Here is a 21,008-nt window from a genome sequence, read left to right as displayed (position 1 = left end):
CTTTCTTCTCCCAAGCCGTGATAACTACTAATCTGCTCTCTGTCTCTATGGATTTGCCTATTCAGGATATACCACATAAAAGGAATCATGTGACTTTTTTGTCTGGATTCTTTACGTAGCATAATGACTTTGAGGTTCATCCAATTTGTAGAATGTGTCAGTACTTCCTTCTTATGTCTGTATAATAATTCTACCGTGTATATATGTGCCACAACTTGTTTGTCCATTTATTCATTGATACACATTTGGCTTACTTCCGTTTGGCTGTTACGAATTATAAATAATGCTGCTATAAGCATTTGTGTAGAAATATGTTTTCATTTCTTTTGGATGTATACCTTAGGAGTAGAATTGCTGATGCTTGTTTTTGATAGTTTCTCATTTCTTCCTTGTAACTTTTTTTGATACATCGGGTTTTTTTTTAAACGTTCTCCATTTGGTAATTCCAGTGTCTGAAATCCTTGGGTATGTAAATGGTTTTTTGTCTCTTCCTCATTGAGGTTTGTTTTCATTTGCATTTGTTCTTCGATTGCAAGTTTATATTTGATCTTAATCTGTTGGAATCTTAAGGGCCTAAATTGGGGATTCTTTGCCCCAGAGAAAATTTCTTTTGCTTCTGCTAGTTGCTAGGGTGTACCACTGAACTGGGAACACTTCACCTCCTTTTCTACATGTGTATTTCTAAAATGGATCAGACCCTTACCAGCCTAATGTGGCAGGCTCTGGTTCAGCACCCCAGGTTTGCTGCTGACCCAAGGCTTTCTAATCCATTTGAGGATTGAAAATGGCCCTCTGGGTGACCTAGTTTTTCACATTTGCTCACTGCAGACTTGTGTCCATTCACTTTGTTTTTTTTCTTTTTGAGACTGGATCTCGCTGTGTTGTCCAGATTAGAGTTCAGTGGCTATTCAGAGGAGCGGTTATAGCACACTGCACCTTTGAACTCCGGGCCTCGAGGAGTCCTCCTGCCTCAGCTTTTTGTGTAGCTGGGACTTCAAGTGCTCACCACCACACCTGGCTTCAGTTCACTTTTTTGTTTTTGAGATTGCTAGACATCCAAGAAATAGGAACGATGTGTTAAACTGCTTTACCTAGGAGCTAGTTATTTTGTGGTGGGAGGGCAGGCCATTTTGATGAGCTTAATGAGTAGAAGATACCTTTGTAGATCTTCCAAAGTTTCTTGTGGGTAAAACGTGCGTTTAGCAATCTGAAAAATTTTCTTGAGGAAATTTGGATTGGGAATACCTTTAAAAGGCAATACATTTGTAAAATGCAGTGGTTAAGAACAACCATTGTTCTCTTCTTGGACGTTCATTGTATAGGTGTTAGATTTTTTTTGCTGTTAACTATTCTCTGGTTGTAAGCAGAGGATAAGATCTAAATAATTTACGCCATTTCATAGTTATGGCTTCACTTTATATTGGAGTGAAATAAAAGAATGAATATTCCAGGCATAGTGGCTCACACCTGTAATCCCAGCACTTTGGGAGGCCAAGGCAGGAGGATCACTTGAGTCCAGGAGTTTGAGACTAGCATGGACAACATGGTGAGACTCCATGTATTCAAAAAAATTTTTTAAAAATGTAGCTGAGTTTGTGGTGGCATGCATCCATGTATCCTCCCACTTGGGGAGGCTGAGGTAGGAGGATCGCTTGAGCCTGAGAGGTTGAGGCTGCAATGAGCTATGACTATGCCACTGTACTCCAGCCTGGACAATGCAACAAGACCCTTTGTCAAAAAAAAATATATATATATATAGAAGAAAAATGACCCTTGTTTAGACTTTCCTAATGAGATGTAAATTTTGAGAAATAATAGTTATTATGACTGCTTATATGTGCTAGCACGGTGCTAGATGTTTACATGTTTAATTCTTACAAATACTCTATGAGGTAGGTGTCATCCCCATTTTATACATGCAGGAAAAGGTATAGGAAGTCAAGTATACTTTTGTAAGGTCACAAAGTACGTAATAAAGCTAGGATACAAACCTAGGCAGTGTGCCCTCAGAATTCATGTGATTAAAATACTGTTCTTTGTCACTGTAGTGAGAAAGTTTAGAAGTAGCAAATCATGGTTGACTTAAATGGAGTATTCCTAATGGTTTTCTTAATTTTGAGAAAAGTGAAATACTAATAGACACATTTTAGTAACTTATGCTGGATAGTTTGTTGTGGTTTTCTGATTTCATTTGTGTCCCATTCATAAGCCGTTTTAGGGGACTGTATTCCATATTAAAACATTCTTAAACTGAAATTTACCCTTTATAGCCAAAATGTATTTCATTGTACCATTTTTTTTTTTACCACTTTAACATCTTTATTGAGTTCTATTTTATACAACATAAAATTTACCCATTTCAAGTGTATAGCTTAATGAATTTTAGTAACTTAAGTGAGGGATTCAACTATCACTGTAATTTAGGTTTAGAACATTTTTATCCCCTCAGTAAAATCCCTCTTGCCTGTTTACAGGAGCTTCCCTTCTCACTGTCAGCCACAGGTAACCACCACTAATCTATTTTTTTTTTTTTTGAGATGGAGTCTTGCTCTGTCGCCCAGGCTGGAGTGCAGTGGCACGATCTCTGCTCACTGCAACCTCCGCCTCCCGAGTTCAAGTGATTCTCCTGCCTTAGCCTCCCGAGTAGTTGGGACTACAGGCGCCCACCACCATACTCAGCTAAGTTTTGTATTTTTAGTAGAGACGAAGTTTCGCCATGTTGGTCAGGCTGGTCTCAAAGTCCTGACCTCAGGCAATCTGCCTACCTCGGCTTCCCAAAGTGCTGGGATTATAGGTGTGAGCCACCATGCCCAGCCTTTATTTTTTATCTCTAAAAATTTGTGTTTTTCTGAACATTTGTATAAATGGAATCATAAAATATGTGTTTTTTTGTGTCTGGCTTCATTCACTTAGTGTAATGTTTTTGAGGTTCATCCATGACACAGCGTGTTTCATTAGTTTGTTCTCTTTTGTTACCAAATACTATTAATTCCATTCTATAGACAACATTTTATTCACATACTGTTTTAAAGATATATATTTCTAGAGTGGACGAGACATTTACCAACTTTGCTAAGTATGGTATAGTATAGTGGTGACTCATTTTTTTTTTTAATTAATTAACCCACCAATTATGCTTTGTTGTAATATGGTAATGATTTCACTGTTTTAAACTATGATTCTATCCAGGGACTATTGTTCCTTTACTAAATGAACCTAGATGGTTGAACTTGAGTTCTTGTTTCTGCGTTTGATAATTTTTCTTTCTCTTTCCCTGTTTACCATTTGTTTTTGCTTCTTTAAATGTACCTACCTTTAGCAGCCTCCCTGCAACACTTTTTTGAGATGGGAGTTTTGCTCTTGTTGCCCAGGCTGGAGTGCAATGGCGTGTTCTCAGCTCACTGCAACTTCTGCCTCCCGGGTTCAAGCGATTCTCCTGCCTCGGCCTCCCAAGTAGATGGGATTGCAGGTGCCTGCCACCATTCCTGACTAATTTTTGTATTTTTAGTAGAGATGGGATTTTACCATGTAGGCCAGGCTGGTCTTGAACTCCTGACCTGAGGTGATCCACCCACCTTAGCCTTCCAAAATGCTGGGATTACAGGTGTGAGCTACTGCACCTGGCCTCTCCAACACTGTTACAGTAAAAAGATCTTGACTGAATCCTAAGAATATTTTCCATCAATAAAGCAAGAAGAAAATATGAACATTGGGGCGTTAATTTTTGGCCACTTGGATTCCCATTTGTGGCTTTCCTAATTTTTAAGCTGTTTTCCAGGCCCCTGCATAAGAGAGACATTATGGGTTTTTCTATTTCTGGAATCAGTTTTATTCTGCTGGCGATCAGCACTTTTTTATGAGGTATTTGGGATACAAAGATGGTTAAAACACTAGGCTCAAATTAGAGTTAGACATATCTAAAAAAAAGGCAGGAATAGTAGTGCATGAGTGATATACCTTTAGTAATTAACATCCCTTATCCATTAATTATTAAGCATTTGCACAAAATTTTGGTAGACTTTTTTTGCAGTCATGAACATGACATTTTTCCTTTTAAAGTCATGTTGGAATTTAAGTTATAGTATGTTCTTTATTACCAAGATTTACTAAAAGGCTTTGCTTACATGGCATGTTTAGAAAAAATGCATGAAAACTACTCTCCTGAAACTCATTTTCTGTTTAAACTTTGATGTTAAAGGTGCTTCTCAGAATGACGATGGCTCCAGATCCAAGGATGAAACAAGGTAAGCATTCACTGATTGCTTACCGCAGAATGCAGAGAGATAGATTTCCTAAATACTCATTTTAGTATAGACTTCAGGTTCATGATACAAGAATAAATGAGTGTCAGAAAGAATTCAGAACTGAAGAAGGGAAATATTTGTGAAAGATTGAAGGCTCTTAGCTTATTGGATTACAGCTATCTGGAGTGGGCTATGGATAACCAAATTGTTGATACTTCTTTTACTTGTAGAAAATATACTGGCACCTTTTCAGAGGCAGGACATTCTAAACCCCAGAGCCATCATTGGGCTGTTAAGTTTCTTTTTCAGAAAAGCTGAGATAGGAGCTTTACAGGTATGTGAAGGTCACTACTAGCTGTGGTATCATCTGGGCCTTCATTAGAAGGGGTAGAGCTTTGTACCAGTTGTTTGCTGTTAGCCTAGGTTTAGCACTTGCATGTATCTATCTGTCTTCAAGTTTGGACCTCAATGTGGGGAAAAGAAAGAGCGATCAGATTGTACTGTGTCTATGTAGAAAAGGAAGACATAAGAAACTCCATTTTGATCTGTACTAAGAAAAATTGTTCTGCTTTGAGATGGTGTTAATCTGTAACTATAGCCCCAACCTGGTGCTCACAGAAACATGTGCTGTATTGAATCAAAGTTTAATGGATTTAGGGCTGTGTAGGATATGCCTTGTTAACAATATGTTTGCTGGCAGTATGCCTGGTAAAAGTCATCGCCATTCTCCATTCTCGATTAACCAGGGACACAGTGCTCTGCAGAAAGCCTCAGGGACCTCTGCCCAAGAAAGCCTGGGTATTGTCCAAGGTGTCCCTCCACTGAGACAGCCTGAGATATGGCCTTGTGGGAAAGGAAAGACCTTACATCCCCCAGCCCGACACCCGTGAAGGGTCTGTGCTGAGGAGGAGTAGGGAAAGAGGGAGACCTCTTTGCAGTTGAGATAAGAGGAAGGTTTCTGTCTCCTGCTCTTCCCTGGGAATGGAATGTCTCGGTGTAAAGCCGACCATTTGTTCTGTTCTGATAGGAGAAAACCGCCCTGTGACTGGAGGTGAGATATGCTGGCAGCAATACTGCTCTGTTACTCTTTGCTACAGTTAGATGTTTGTGTAAAGTGAAACATAAATCTAGCCTACAAGCATATCCAGACACGGTACCTTTCCTTGAGCTTATTCATGATACAGATTCCTTTGCTTACATTTTTCCCTGCTGACTTTCTCCCACCATCACCCTGTTGCCCTGCCACACCCCCCTCGCCAAGATAGTAAAAATAGTGATCAATAAATACTGAGGGAAATCAGAGACCAGCGCTGGTCTCTTGGGCCCACTGTTCTTTCTCTGTACTCTGTGTCTGTGTCTTACTTCTTTTCTCAGTCTCTTGTCTCCACCTGATGAGAAATACCCACAGGTATGGAGGGGCAGGCCCCCTTCATCTAAAAGGTGTTGAAAGCCTTGGGCTATGTGAATTAACTTAGACTGCTTATTGGTTATCCTGGAAACTGGTAACAGCAGATAAAATTAGGAAAGGAGATGATTCTGCTTTTAAAGCAGTAAGTGGCATGTCTTAACCACAGAGTGCAGTGATTATAAAATTCCATTTGATTCTTTGTTTTTCTCAAATTGCATAAGCAGTGAGTAGGAAGAAGATGATGAACCACGGGAGGAGGAGTCAGAAGGGGAGAAGAATGAGAAAAATAATGTCATAGACTGTAAGGGAAAATTATCCACAAAGGTGGGATATTACAGTGTCAGATGTTGCAGAGGAGGATAGGTGAAGCAAGTAGAACAAAATACTGATGGTTGTTGAAGCTGTCTTGGTAGGTACATGGGAGTTTATTATATTAGTCTATCTGCATTTGTCATCTGTGGGTTTTGTTTTTGTTTTTTTTGGTTTTTTTTTAAACAGAGATTCGCTCTTTCACCTAGGCTGGAGTGCAGTGGCGTGATCTCAGCTCACTGCAACCTCCATCTCCCGGGTTCAAGTGATTCTCTTACGTCAGCCTCCTGAGTAGCTGGGACTACAGGACACACCACCATGCCTGGCTGTTTGTATTTTTAGTAGAGATGGGGTTTCGCCATGTTGGCCAGGCTGGTCTTGAACTCCTGATCTCAAGTGATCTGCCTGCCTCAGCCTCCCAAAGTGCTGGGATTACAGGCATAAGCCACTGTGCCTGGCCAATATATGGAAGTTTTGTTTGTTTTTTTTTTTTTTTGAGATGGTGTCTCACTCTGTCACCCAGGCTGGAGTGCAGTGGTGCGATTTTGGCTCACTACAACCTCCGCCTCCAGGGTTCAAGCGATTCTCCTGCCTCAGCCTCCCGAGTAGCTGGGATTACAGATGCCCGCCACCACACCCAGTTAATTTTTTGTACTGTTAGTAGAGACGGGTTTTCACCATGTTGGCCAGGATGGTCTCAATCTTCTGACCTTGTGATCTGCCCTCCTCGGCCTCCCAAAGTGCTGGGATTACAGGCATGAGCCACCGTGCCCGGCCAATATATGAAAGTTTTCGTAATAAAAAGTTAAAGACAACTTATCAAGATCTTTAGGAAAATCAGTTTGTAAAGCTGTTGTGTCTTACCTAATAGATATCTACCTTCACATTTCTATGACGAAGAATCATCTAAACTAGTCTCACAAGAGGTAGAATTTTAAGGAGCAGTAACTTCTTGCCTAGAAAAAAACAGATACTTTTATTCTTCACTGTAATTAAACTCAGTGGGGTCGGGCGTGGTAGCTCACACCTGTAATCCCAGCACTTTGGGAGGCTAAGACAGGAGGATCACTTGAGCCTAGGAGTTTGAGACCAGTCTGGGCAATTGAGTGAGACCTCATCTCTACAGAAAACAAAACAACAAAAAAATTAAAATAAAAAACAATAGTTAGGCCTGGTGGCGCATGCCTGTAGTCCCAGCTGTTGGAGTGGGGAGGGCGCCCAAAGTGGGAGGATCACTTGAGCTGGGGAGTTCAGTGAGCTGAGATCATGCCAGTGTACTCAGCACGATGACAGTTAGACCCTGTCTCAAGAAAAAAAAAGCAATAGGACAGGTTTAAAAAATTACATATTTATCTGTAGACTGAAGTCTCCTATTATGTCTCTTATGTCTTTTTTTAGTATGATTATTTTTAGTAGAAGATTTCTTGAATTCCTGAAAGTTCCCCCATAAAATGTTTTAGTATTTCAGTTTGCATTGGTCATTAACCTCTTCTTTTACACAATAAACCTGCATTTTTGCATTAATAAGTGGGTATGTGATCGAATTTTATATGTTGATTAAAAGGTTCTGTTATGCCAATGTGTTGTTGCTTGCTTGTTTTCTGCAAGTCTCTTTCTTACAATATTTTCATCAAACCACTTGTACTCTGGACATCTCTAAATATCTTATAAAGGCATTGCTGGATCCCCTACTTAATGCTATTTCATCAGTGCTTTTTATCTTCCTACGTGAATCATTGGCATAAATAATTTGGGGAACAATGTCTTCTAGGTTTCTGAGACTGCCTGACAATCTTTGAGTACATCTTTTGTGTTAAGCATAAGTTCCTGTGCATCAGCTTTTATTCCAGAGCACACACACCTTGGAGATGATGGGTTTGTAAACTGTCAAATGCTGTTTAAATGTTACTACACAATTATGAGTAGTAGTCATAGCTGTGACTGCCTTTTCTCCTTTGCTTTTGTTTGCAGATTTCATGACTATAAAACTAAAAGGCAGGGCAGTATATATTTAGTGGACAAGGGCTTCACATCCTTCCCTCCATCCCCATAGTTATCATTTAGGAAGTTTACTAATAGCCTTAGGTTATTTTAGCTTTTGCTGTTAATTCAAGCACTGTCTGTATCATGAATGTATTTGTTGATCTGTTTTCCCCACAGCATGTCAGGATGTTTTATGTTTCTCAGTGTTGTCTTCTGTTCATTTATTTATTTATTTATTTTTATGAAGTACCAAGATGATTGGTGCCTGATTTTCAAGATTTTGTCATTAGATGTGCGTTTTTTAAAATTTATTATTATATTTTAAAGACAGGCTCTCGCTCTGTTGCCCAGGCTGGTCTCAAGCTTTTCGCCTGAAGCAGTTGCCCTATCTCGGCCTCCCAAAGTGTTGGGATTACAGACATGAGCCATCACGCCCAGCACATGGGATTGTTCCTCTTTGATTTGAATATTTCTTATGACCTTGTTGTACTATAATAGCATTTTGGTTGTCTGAGATTCTCTATCCTGTCCATAACTTAGGAACTTATGTGTAGGTCAGATGTATATGTATATTGAAATTAGCAGATGTTTGTAAGATTGTGGAATAGGGGAACAAAGTTATAATGGCACATAATTAGCAGCTAATTGCTTTTTTTTTTCTTTTTTGTTTGAGCCTATATCTCACTCTGTTGCCCAGGCTGCAGTGCAGTGGCGTGATCTCGGCTCACTGCAACCTCCAGCTCCCGGATTCAAGTGATTCTGCTTCAGCCTTTTGAGTAGCTGGGATTATAGGCATGCACCACCACACCCAGCTAACTTTTTGTATTTTTAGTAGAGATGAAGTTTCACCATATTGGCCAGGTTGGTCTCAAACTCCTGACCTCAAGTGATCTGCCCACTGTGACCTCCCAAAGTGCTGGGATTATAGCCGTGAGCCACCGCACCCCAGCCAGCTAATTGCTTTTCAAAGCCAATGGTGATGCTGGTTCCGCTGACAATTCTGTATACTGTATGGATTGCCGCATTGATTTTCACAATCTATTTTTAGTTTTAGCCTCACACTTTACTAAAAGAACTTAAACTTATTAAAATAAATAAAATAAACCACCAGTACTATTTTAGTATGACCCTGCTTCTCAAACTTTAGAGCACATTAGAATCACCTGGTTAATTAGGTTTGGGGGGGAGCTCAAGATTTGCATTTCTAACACATTTCCATGTGATGCTGATGCTGCTAGACCAGAGTCTGCATTTTGAGAACACTATGGTTAGACACACACGTTTTTGCAAATTATAACTCTTATGGGAAATAACAACAGATAATGGAAACAGACTTCTTATATAATGGAAAATTATATAAGGACTTCCCAAAGTCCAAGCATGCAGAATTCGCTAGAACTGTCACTCTGTCTTAATCTCATACCCTTTTATTAGAGAGATACTTTGAATCTTTTTTCTTTTTTGAACTGCTGTTGTTTTTATGTTTATTATTAGAAAATAATACATGATTATTTCAAAAGATGTAAATTAAATAGTGTGTAAAGTAAAATGTATAAAGCCTTAATGGAAGAAATAATATTTGACCTAAGACCTTAAAACAGAGTTATAAATTGTATATGCATGTCTTAGAGGAATTGGAGGGAAGAAGGAATTCTAAGGGGAAAGAAGAAAAACAAAGGTGGCGAAAAACACAGGTTGTTTTGTAGAAAATCTTTAATCACAATATTTGGCTAAAGATACAGTAATTTCAAGGGAAAAATGGCATTTGGTGATTTGAGAGTAGAATCAGTCCATTTATATTTATTTGCCCTTATATGATAGACACTATGCTCAACATGTCTCTTCTTTCAGTTAGTCCTTAAACGTTTATGAATTAGGTACTATTGTCTCATTTTTGTAGGTGATGAGAAAACAGGCTTAGAAAGGGAAAAGAACTTGCTTGAGTTAATAGAGTTAAGTGGCACAGTTGAACCTGGAACTGCCTTACCTTCAGAGCCTGAGCTCATAACTATCATGCTTTATTGCCACCCGAAGTTGGGATACAACTATGTGCTTAGCCATGTTATTTTTATTGTTAGATAGGTTGGGACCAGATGGAGGTTTGCAAGTAAAGATTTATAGAATTTTTTTTTTTTAATGGAAAGGAATGCCTTTTAAAATAATCTGATTTTTTTGTTTTGTTTTGTTTTGTTTTTAAGACTGAGTTTTGCTCTGTCGCCCAGATGGGGAGTGCAGTGGCGTGACCTCGGCTCACTGCAACCTCTGCTTCCTGGGTTCAAGTGATTTGCCTGCCTCAACCTCCAGAGTAGCTGGGATTACATGCGTGTACCACTAGGCCCGGCTAATTTTTTATATTTTTAGTAGAGATAGGGTTTTACCATGTTGGACAGGCTGGTATCGAACTCCTGACCTCAGATGATCCACCCTTCTTGGCCTCCCAAAGTACTGGGATTACAGCATGAGTCACCACGCCCAGCCTAAAATATTTGAACAGGAGACTGTGTGATGAGAACTCTGTAGGAAACAGTATTTTGACAGTGGTATATAGTTTGGATTATATGGTGAGTGAAGCTTGAAAGTCCTATATGGAAATTTGTTACAATAATCTATTGAGAGGTAATGAAGGCTAGAACTGAGGCAGTGATGGTGGAAGAGTAGAGGGAGAATGTGAAAGTGGGATCAACAGGACTTAGATACTGAGTGTCAAGAAGCACAGGGAGATAAAAAGTAAAATTGCCTTGGAAAGACAGCAGTATCATCCGTAGAACCAAAACCTAAAAGGGAGGGGAGACCACAGGAAGGGAATGTTTAGAGGAATGGGAGGAGCCTGGCAGGGCGCAATGGCTGACACCTATAATCCCAGTGCTTTTTGGGAGGCCCAAGAGTGATGATTGCCTCAGCCCAGGAGTTTGAGACCAGCCTGAGGGACAAAGCAAGACCCCATCTCTACATAAAATAAAAAATTAGCCAGGTGAGGTAGCATGCTCCTGTAGTCCCAGCTACTCGGAAGGCTAAGGCGGGAGGATCCCTTGAGCCCAGGAGTTCAGAGTTGCAGTGAACTGTGATTGTGCCATTGCACTCCAGCCTGAGTGACAGAGCAACACTGTCTTTTAAAAAAAGGAAGATAGGGTGGGCCTTGGGATGGGAGAGTTATTCTAGATCTCTCGCATTTAGTTGATAATTTGATACTGCAGGATGGGAGTGAGATAAAGAGTAGAGATTGATTTGGGAATCGTTCTCTGAGATAACCTTAGAAATCTTGGAGTTTGAGATCCTAGGGAAAAATCTGTGGAGAAAGAAAAGGAGAACAAGAACACAACCATAGAGACCTATATTTAGTGGATGGTAGGAAGAGGACAAACCAAAAAAGGGATGATGAGAAGTGGGAGTACAAGATTACAAAAGCACTGTCACAGAAATTAAGAGAAAAATGTTTTTTAAAAGATGGTACATTTGGCCGGTGGCGGTGGCTCACTTCTGTAATCCCAGCACTTCAGGAGGCCGAAGTGGGCAATTCATTTGAGTCTGGAGTTCAAGACCAGCCTGGCCAACATGGTGAAACCCCATCTCTACTAAAAATACAAAAAAAGGTAGCTGGGTGTGGTGGCATGCACCTGTAATTCCAGCTACTCAGGAGGCTGAGGCAGGAGAATTGCTGGAACCCGGGAGGTGGAGAGTGCAGTGAGCCGAGATCGTGCCACTGCACTCCAGCCTGGATGACAGAGCGAGATTCTGTGTCCAAAAAAAAAAAAAAAAAAAAAAAAAAGATGGGACATTTAACAGTATCAAACACTGCAAAAGAGAATTAAGTCTTAGATTAATAAGCTGGGGAAAACTGGCTGTTTGGAAAAAGAAAAATCAGGTTAGTGCCTTAGCTTATCCCAAGATGAGAGTAGATTCGATGTTGACTTTTAAATTGATTTTAAAAAATTAAACTAAAACCTCTAGAAGAAAATATGAAGAGTTCATTGCTGAATAGATTTTGCTATATAGAAATATAAAACTCTTACAATTTAAAAATGTAGTATCAAAAGAAAGGAAATATTTAACCAATATGAGATGCTCAGTATTCTCAGATTGTAAAGATGTCTTAAAATAGGCAGAATTATTCCCTTATGATAGATAAATGTACAAAAAACATATATATAGAGAGTTCATGAAAGAAACTCAAATGACCTGTAATTATATGAAATATTGTTCATCTTCAATTTAAAAAAGCATTAACATTTTTGCTTACCAAATTGGCAAAGATTTTAAAACTTTGTGGTGAAGTGGGTATTTTTTTTTTGCGATACATAGTTTGAAAATGTCCAGCAAATGGGAGAACAGATCAATTATTACCTTTAAAACTATTTTTTAGGGCCAGGCACAGTGGCTTATGCATATAATCCCAGTACCTTTGGGAGGCCAAGGCAGGTGGATTGCTTGAATCCAGGAGTTCGAGACCAGCCTGGGTGACATGGCGAAACCCTGTCTCTACTAAAAATACAAAAATTAGTCCAGAATGGTAGCCTGCGTCTGTAGTCCCAACTACGCAAAAGGCTGAGGCAGGAGAATCTCTGGAACCTGAGAGGTGGAGGTGCAGTGAGCTGAGATCACGCCACTGCATTCCTGGCTAGGTGACAGAGCGAAAATCTGTCTCAGAAACCCAAAAGAAACACTATTAAAAAGAAACAATTTAGGCCGGGCGCAGTGGCTCACGCCTGTAATCCCAGCACTTTAGCAGGCCGAGGCAGGTGGATCACCTGAGGTCAGGAGTTTGAGACCAGCCTGGCCAATATGGTAAAACCCCATCTCTACTAAAAATACAAAAATTAGCCGGGCGTGGTGGCAGGCACCTATATTTCCAGCTACTGGGGAGGCTGAGGCAGGAGAATCACTTGAACCCAGGAGGTGGAGGTTGCAGTGAGCTGAGATGGTGCCATTGCACTCCAGCCTGGGGGACAAGAGCGAGACTTTGTCTCAAGAACAAAACAAACAAAAAAACAAAGAAGCAACCAGTATTTTTCAGCTTTCAAAATATTTGCATGTTTTGACTTGGCTGTTCTATTTTGTAATCTGTCTAAAAAAGAAATCCAGGCAGGGCATGGTGGCTTACGCCTGTAATCACAGCACTTTGGGAGGCCGAGGTGGGTGGATCACTTGAGCCCAGGAGTTCGAGACTACCATGGTCACCATGGATAAACCCTGTCTCTACAAAAAATACAAAAATTAGCCAGGTGTGGTGGGGTGTGCCTGTAGAACAGGAGGATCACTTCAGCCTGGGGAGGTCGGAACTGCAGTGAGCAGTGATTGTGCCTGTGCACTACAGCCTGGGCAACAGAGTGAAACAATGTTTCAAAAAAAAAAAAAAAAACCCCAAAAAGACTAATGAAAAGAAAATGATTAAATTGTGGCATGTCTATATATAATTTTCTACAGTCATACAAAATGATTTTCAGTAATTTGGGGGAAATGCCCAATATGTACTGAGTAACTAATCAAATAAAAACCCACCCAGAACCTGAAACTGTTATACAGTATGTGATTGCAGTCATATCCAATGCAAAGGACTGACAAGAGATAGTCCTATATCTTGGTGGTAATTATCTCCAGGATATAGGATGGCAGATAATTTTTATTTTATAATTAGAGGTTACGTTTGTTCTTTGAAAGTCTGTTTTAAAAATTAAAATGGGGGCTAGGCACAGTGACTCATGCCTATGATCATGGCACTTTGGGAGGCTGAGGTGGGCAGATAGCTTGAACCCTGGAGTTTGAAACTAGCCTGGGCAACATGGCAAGACCCTGTCTCTACAAAAACATACAAAAATTAGCTGGGCATGGTGGTACATGCCTGTATTCCCAGCTACCCAGGAGGCTGAGGCGGGAGGATCACATGAGCCTGGGAGGCTGAGGCTGCAGTAAACCATGACTGTGCCACGGCACTCTAGCCTGGGTGACAGAGCAAAACCCCAAAGGAAAAAAAAATTAAAATGCACTGATTATATTAACTGCATTTTTTTTTTTTTAAATGGAGTCTCCATTTCAAAATGGCTGCATTTCCAGCCCAGGCTGGAGTGCAATGGTGCCATCTTGGCTCCCTGCAACCTCTGCCTCCCAGGTTCAAGTGATTCTCCTGCCTCAGCCTCCCGAGTAGCTGGGATTACAGGCACACACCACCACGCCCAGCTAATTTTTGTATTTTTTTTTTTTAAGTAGAGACGAGGTTTCATCATCATGTTGATCAGGCTGGTCTCAAACTCCTGACCTTGTGATCCTCCTGCCTCAGTCTCCCAAAGTACTGGGATTACAGGCATGAGCCACCGCACCCTTCCAGGCGTGAGCCACCGTGCCTGGCCAACTGCATTTAAAAAAAGAGTATAGTGAAGGAAAGGGGAATGGGAAACAGCTTGAGGAACAGATAGGATTGAGGAAACATTTTAGGTTTGGGTGATTGATTATATTTGTGGAGTAAGACAAAAGGTCTGTAAGAAAGGAATGTAATTAAGATGCAAGAAAGCATTAAAAGATGTTGGGCAGTCCTAGAGGATATAGTCTGCCATCCAAGACATAATAGGCAAATCATCCTTGAAGAAAGGGAGAGAGACTTTTTCAGACATGGGAAACAGATGAAGATAGTTAGTGGCACAGAGAAATTTTAAGGTATGGGAGAAAGTTGAGGGATAGCAGATAATCATTATTTTAAGGAAGAGGAAGAGTCAGGGATAGCTACAGATTGGTATTAGCAATTTGAGGAGATGGAAAAGGTTTGCAGGGGGCACTGGGGATGGGTCCAGGAGTGGATTAGAGATGTAGAAACTGATTGATTTCTAAGCAGTATAGATAACCCAAATGAAGTTGTTGAATAATGTCAACTGTAGCCAATGTTGGCTTGGTCTCTTTGACATAATCCAGTTTTAGGAATTTGAATACTCTATAATACAAATATATAGACTGAAGCACAATTTTAATTTTTTTCTATCTTTTGCCTAGGTCTGTATGATTGTATAGGACTTAGAGCTTTTTGTCCTACCAAATTATTAATTTCTTTATTCACATTAATTTTAATACCAGCACACTAATCTCATTGAACCCATGGTTTTACTACTAGGTTGGGTTGTCAAAATCATCCATCATTTATAATTCCCGAGCTCCCAGGAGTCTTGAGCTGTGATTTGTTTGTTTGTTTGTTTGTTTTTGAGACAGAGTCTTGCTCTGTTGCCCAGGCTGGAGTGCTGTGGTGCAATCTCCGCTCACCACAACCTCTGCCTCTTGGGTTCAAGCGATCCTCCCAGCTCAGCCTTCTGAGTAGCTGGGATTACAGGTGCATACCTAGCTAATTTTTGTATTTTTAGTAGAGATGGGGTTTTGCCATATAGGCCAGGCTGGTCTCAAACTCCTGATCTCAAGTGATCTGTCCACCTTGGCCTCCTAAAGTGCTGGGATTACAGGCGTGAGCCACTGTGCCCTGGCAATTTCTTCTTTTTAATAAGAGGGGAGAAAAGAGTTTTTGTCTTAAATAATTGGAAGTGAAAACCTCTGACCTTATCTTTGCTGGGCCCAGTGGAAAATTTATCAGGATCATTTGTAGAGCAGCCTGCTCTTTAATATGCTAGTTTACTTAGTTTATTTAGTCTACTAAAATACACCTGACTTCTCAACTGGAACGTTCTTCAGCATTACTTGTTGGTCCGAGAGAATAGTAGTGGACAAAGTAGAAAAGGGATTAGTTGTGGTGAAAGAATTTCTGGGAGGGGAAGCAGTTGGGCAAGGGTGAAGGAATTGAAACTACTAGGGAAAGTAGCCTATGATTGAAGTTCAAGTGAGGCGTGAAGTGAGCTGATGAACTGTAAAGATTGTGAGAGGAGTTGAAGGTTGTGATGAGACTGAATAAAAGATATTGCAGGAGGCAGGTAGAATGAATAGGAAGTTGTAGTTAGAGGGATTTTAGAGTACAAGATCTAGAAAGAGGAACAATTCTCAGTATCAAGGAAATTTAAGGAGTTGTATGGGTTATCAGATAATTCCATTGAAAAATTGAGATCAAAATGTTAGAAGGGTACATAGCATTGATGTTAAAATTCCCGAAATGTTAATCCCCAGCAACAAATCATAGCATTTTTGGAATCCAGTTTCTGCTGTACCTTTATCATAGTAGGTTTATCTCATGCACTGAATGTTCTCCCCCTCCCTCACATACCCCTAAAACTTGTCTAGCACTGAATATGCAATTTAGTATGAATTTTCTAGCTGAAAGATTTTTAGGAATCTTGTAGTCAAGATAATACATTTTAGGATTCATTCTTTGGTCACATAACTCATCAGTAGCAGAGTCAGAGCTAGAAACCTTAATTTCCCAATTTTCGGTCTATTCTACTAGTTGTTACCTGTTATTTAAAAAGCAGCAGGAACTCTTCTTTCAAACTAATTAGGAACCTCTTAAAATAGCATGGAGAGACAATATGCAGTCTTAAATGGTTTTGGAAACCTCAGTTAGAAGGGAAGCAGTGTCAAAGCTGACTCTTCCTGCATTCATACGATGTTCTGCAGGTAGTCAACACTAATCAGGTGCTGACTGCCAATTACTGAGTTGTCCCTCTATTAAAAATAAGCATTTGGGGAACCCCCAAAGTAGTGCTTGTCGTAACTTACTCTCCACATATATAATCTGGGGATCTTGTTAAAATGCCAGCTCTGATGTAGTAGGTCTAGAATAGTTTTGAAGTTTGGGCATTTCTGACAAGCTCCTATATAGTGCTGTCCTTTTGTTTTAAAGACCACACTTTGAATAGAAAGGCCCTAAAGGATTTCTGTGGTACATAGTTTGAAAATGTCTTTTAAAATATGAGGACAGGTACGCAGCAGCTCATGCCTATAATCGTAGCACTTTTGGGAGGCCAAGGAGGGAGGATTGCTTGAGGTCAGGAGTTCAAGACCAGCCTGGGCAACATGGCAAAACCCTGTCTCTACAAAATAATTAGCTGGGCATGGTGGTGGGTGCCTGTAGTCCTACCTAGTCGGGAGGCTGAGGCATAAGAACTAGAACCTGGGAGGTGAAGGTTGCAGTGAGCTGAGATCACACCACTGCACTCCAGCCTAGGCGATGGAATGAGACTCTGTCTAAAAAAAAAGAAAGAAAAACAAAACTATGCGAGGAGAGAGATGTTAATTAGCTTGACTGCAGTAATGTTTTTCACCATGTATATCAAAACACACAGTTTTTATTAAAAATAAATCATTACAATACACGTTTTACGGAAAAATAATTTAATACATGATACTGCGTCTCTGTTTCTTTGTTTTGTTTGAGACAGGCTCTCACTCTGTCTCCAGGTTGGAGTGCAGTGGCGCAAGCTCAGCTCACTGCAACCTCCACTTCCCAGACTCAAACAATCGTCCCACCTCAGCCTCCTCAGTAGCTTCGACTACAGGCGTGCCCCACCATGCCCAGCTACTTTTTAAATTTTTTTGTACAGACAGGGTCTTGTCATGTTGCCCAGGCTGATCTCTCACTCCTGCGCTTAAGTGATCCTTTCACCTCAGCCTCCCAAAGTGTTGCAATTAAAAGCGTGAGCCACAGCACCCAGCCTCTGTTAGTTGAATCTATTAGATTTTATTTTGTTCAGGCTTATTCTGAAATTCCTAGGAGTATGGGTTAGTACCGTGTAGTAGTTTGGAGGTAGTACATACCAGAGCCTTGGCTGAGACATCTGCAGACTGGCTACTTATGCCCTTGTTTCTAATCTATGACTAGAGCCCCTCTGGAAGGAAAAGGAATCAACTATATTTAGCCAACAGTAGCAGTAGCTTTCAGTCTGACATTTCCTGTTAGTGTTCTTCCCTCCTTTCTATCCCTCCAGTTGATGTCATTGCTTTGAATAAATGACAGCTCCTTTCAAAAAAGGTCTGTGGGTACTTCTACTCTAAATCACTAGCTTTGAACTTTTTGTGTACCATTGTACTGAGGCGGGGGATATCAGGGTCTAGTCCCTGGGAAATACGTGCACTTCGTTCTCCTAGCATGGGAAAACCAGACCTGCCTCAAACTTGAATTAATATTAATAGCGAGTGGAAACCAAGAAACAACAATGGTAAAGTTATCTGTGCTTGTGATAAAGTAGTACCGTTTATAAGGATTTTGAAAACTTGACTTTGTTCCTATTAATATAGGGCCTCCTGAAGGCTTATTTGAAATACGAACCAGCATACCTAATAGTTCCGAATGGCCACAAGTATTCCTGTGCCCTTGGACAACTCATCACTCTATCTCTAGATGTTAAATTCAGGGAGTATTCATTATTTTTCTCTCCCCCTTTCTTTTCCCCTCTACTTACCCAGACTGAGCACAAATGGATCAGATGATCCCGAAGATGCAGGAGCTGGTGAAAATAGGAGAGTCAGTGGGAATAATTCTCCATCACTCTCAAATGGCGGTTTTAAACCTTCTAGACCTCCAAGACCTTCACGACCACCACCACCCACCCCACGTAGACCAGGTTTGTATTCCAGCTCTCAGTACTCTCATAAATAATGTTCTGGTTGGCAATTAATTCTCAGGTAAGTGTCAGGAAATTCTTTTAGGTGAATTTTCTGCGTGTATTTTTACATTTAAGATTTTGGAAGAGAATGATCTTTCTGTAGGTAACCAAAAGTGCCTTTTTCCTAAGTTTTTATTCAAGGTGATGTTACTGAGGCAGTGCTCTATTGAGAATGAAAATGACATGTGCATAATATAAAGTATAGGCGATACAGATAACATTGCAATAACATTGCACCTTTCTTACATGGTTTGTAACTATAACATAAATGTATTAAATAGTCAAGGATTTGGTTGCTTATTCCCAGTATATCCTTTAAAAAGTTAGTAAATGAAAACCCAACAATGCTAAATGACTCAGATTTTAAATAAAAAATACACAACAGATAAGCATATTTTAGGTAGTAAAAATGTGAACACCTGCAGTTAGAATATCCATTTCTCTGATAGCCAGAACAAATCTTTAATCTTATCTTTTATTATTTCTCTCTGCTAATATATGGGCAGGGAATGCAGTGTAGTTAAACCAAATATTACTGGAAAAGTACATTAGTTCTCTGCAAATCATTTTCTTTTTTTTTTTTTTTTTTTTTGAGATGGAGTCTCACTCTGTCGCCCAGGCTGGAGTGCAGTGGCCGGATCTCAGCTCACTGCAAGCTCCGCCTCCCGGGTTTACGCCATTCTCCTGCCTCAGCCTCCCGAGTAGCTGGGACTACAGGCGCCCGCCACCTCGCCCGGCTGGTTTTTTGTATTTTTTAGTAGAGACGGGGTTTCACCGTGTAGGCCAGGATGGTCTCGATCTTCGTGATCCGCCCGTCTCGGCCTCCCAAAGTGCTGGGATTTCAGGCTTGAGCCACCGTGCCCGGCCTGCAAATCATTTTATATTTTTTGTAGAGATGGAGTTTTGCCATGTTGCCCAGGCTGGTCTGGAGCTCCTGAGCTGAAAGTGATCTGCCTGCCTCGGCCTCCCAAAGCGTGGGAATTACGGGCATAAGGCACTGCAACCACATCTTCCCCTTTTATAGATAATTTGAGTAACAGTATATTGTGAGTCTTTAGGATGTCTTTATTATAAACTTGTTGACCTCCTCTAGACATTGTTTTGTCCACAAGTATTTCTTAAAGGTGTAATATATGACCAGTTACTATTTGTAAGAATATTATTGCTTATCAGTCAGACCTTCCATATTATTAACCAACATAAAAAATTGGTCTGTAATCTGCAGGGTTTCACAGGAAAGCAGTTTTAAAGAGCTGGAAAATTAATAAATGAACTTAAAATACCAAGGAATATTAATGATTTCCTATTCTAAAAGTTTTTATTTCCTATGACATCAGGAGATCAGAGAACCTGTACATGCTTTGTAATTAATAATGGGACATAGGGGTAGACAGGACCGAAGAAGTAAACAAGCCTATTAAGTGGCAGCGTTGGTTATTTCCATTACTTATTTCTTTAAGTAATTTTCACCTGTGTATCTACATCTTAAGTTTTATATTTGTCATCTGCCTTTTATTTGTTACAGTTAAAATTCTATCCTGAATTTTAGAAAATAAAAGATTTTTTTCCTATTTTCCCCAAATCTTTTATAGCATCTGTCAATGGTTCACCATCTGCCACTTCTGAAAGTGATGGGTCTAGTACAGGCTCTCTGCCACCGACAAATACAAATACAAATACATCTGAAGGAGCAACATCTGGATTAATAATTCCTCTTACTATATCTGGAGGCTCAGGCCCTAGGCCATTAAATCCTGTAACTCAAGCTCCCTTGCCACCTGGGTGAGTAACTTTTGAAATTAACATACATTGTCTTTAGTCTTCTCCATAAGCCTGCTTATTAATAAGGAAAATAATAGTAAACAACAGTAAACTCCATTGTTTCAATCACTCTTTTTAAATTGCTTTATTTTGAGATGGAGTCTTGCTCTGTCTCCCAGGCTGGAGTGCAGTGGCGCGATCTCGGCTCACTGCAACCTCCGCACCCTGGGTTCAAGTAATTCTCCTGCCTTAGCCTCCCGAGTAGCTAGGATTACAGGTGTGCACTACCAAGCCCGGCTAATTTTTGTACTTTTAGTAGCGACGGGGTTTCACCATGTTGGCTAGGCTGATCTCGAACTCCTGACCTCAAGTGATCGACCCACCTCAACCTCCAAAAGTGCTGGGGTTACAGGCATGAGCTACTGTACCTAGCCGACTGTTTTTATGATATTATAATTGATTTTGGGGGATCTAGAGTCAAAATGAACAAGGAAAACGCACCATATTTGAAATCTTTAGGGCAAAGTGGAAAAATATATTTTTTCATCAATGGACCCTGAAAGTTAACCAAGGCCAATTAATAAAATAATCACCTAATTCTAATTGCTTTTTTCTTTGAGGGGGAAAAAAATCCCTTTTTAATATCAAAATTTTTTTTCATCATAAAATCATTATAGGCTGGGCGTGGTGGCTCACGCCTGTAATCCCAGCACTTTGGGAGGCCGAGGCGGGCAGATCACCTGAGGTCAGGAGTTCGAGACCAGCCTGGCCAACATGGTGAAA

At 40.3% G+C, this 21,008-nt stretch overlaps 1 protein-coding gene across 3 annotated transcripts in view; it reads left to right on the top strand.

Moving 5' to 3' along the window:
- The window catches only part of ITCH (itchy E3 ubiquitin protein ligase), a 160,844-nt gene that overhangs the window by 74,350 nt on the left and 65,486 nt on the right, over positions 1 to 21,008 (top strand). For 2 of the 3 annotated variants that reach the window (XM_011972439.1, XM_011972437.1), the window contains 3 exons: positions 4,199 to 4,244; positions 18,265 to 18,422; positions 20,057 to 20,246. In XM_011972439.1, the coding sequence (XP_011827829.1) occupies positions 4,199 to 4,244; positions 18,265 to 18,422; positions 20,057 to 20,246 (394 nt within the window). Of the gene's footprint in view, positions 1 to 3,345; positions 3,470 to 4,198; positions 4,245 to 18,264; positions 18,423 to 20,056; positions 20,247 to 21,008 lie in introns of all 3 variants that reach the window. The other variant, XM_011972438.1, reaches the window with a different exon arrangement.

The sequence above is a fragment of the Mandrillus leucophaeus genome, unplaced genomic scaffold (genome assembly GCF_000951045.1).
Source record: "Mandrillus leucophaeus isolate KB7577 unplaced genomic scaffold, Mleu.le_1.0 Scaffold129, whole genome shotgun sequence".
In the NCBI taxonomy this organism is placed as follows: Eukaryota; Metazoa; Chordata; class Mammalia; order Primates; family Cercopithecidae; genus Mandrillus; species Mandrillus leucophaeus.
The sequence above is the reverse complement of the archived record's forward strand: the minus strand, read 5'-3'. Positions and strand labels throughout refer to the sequence as shown.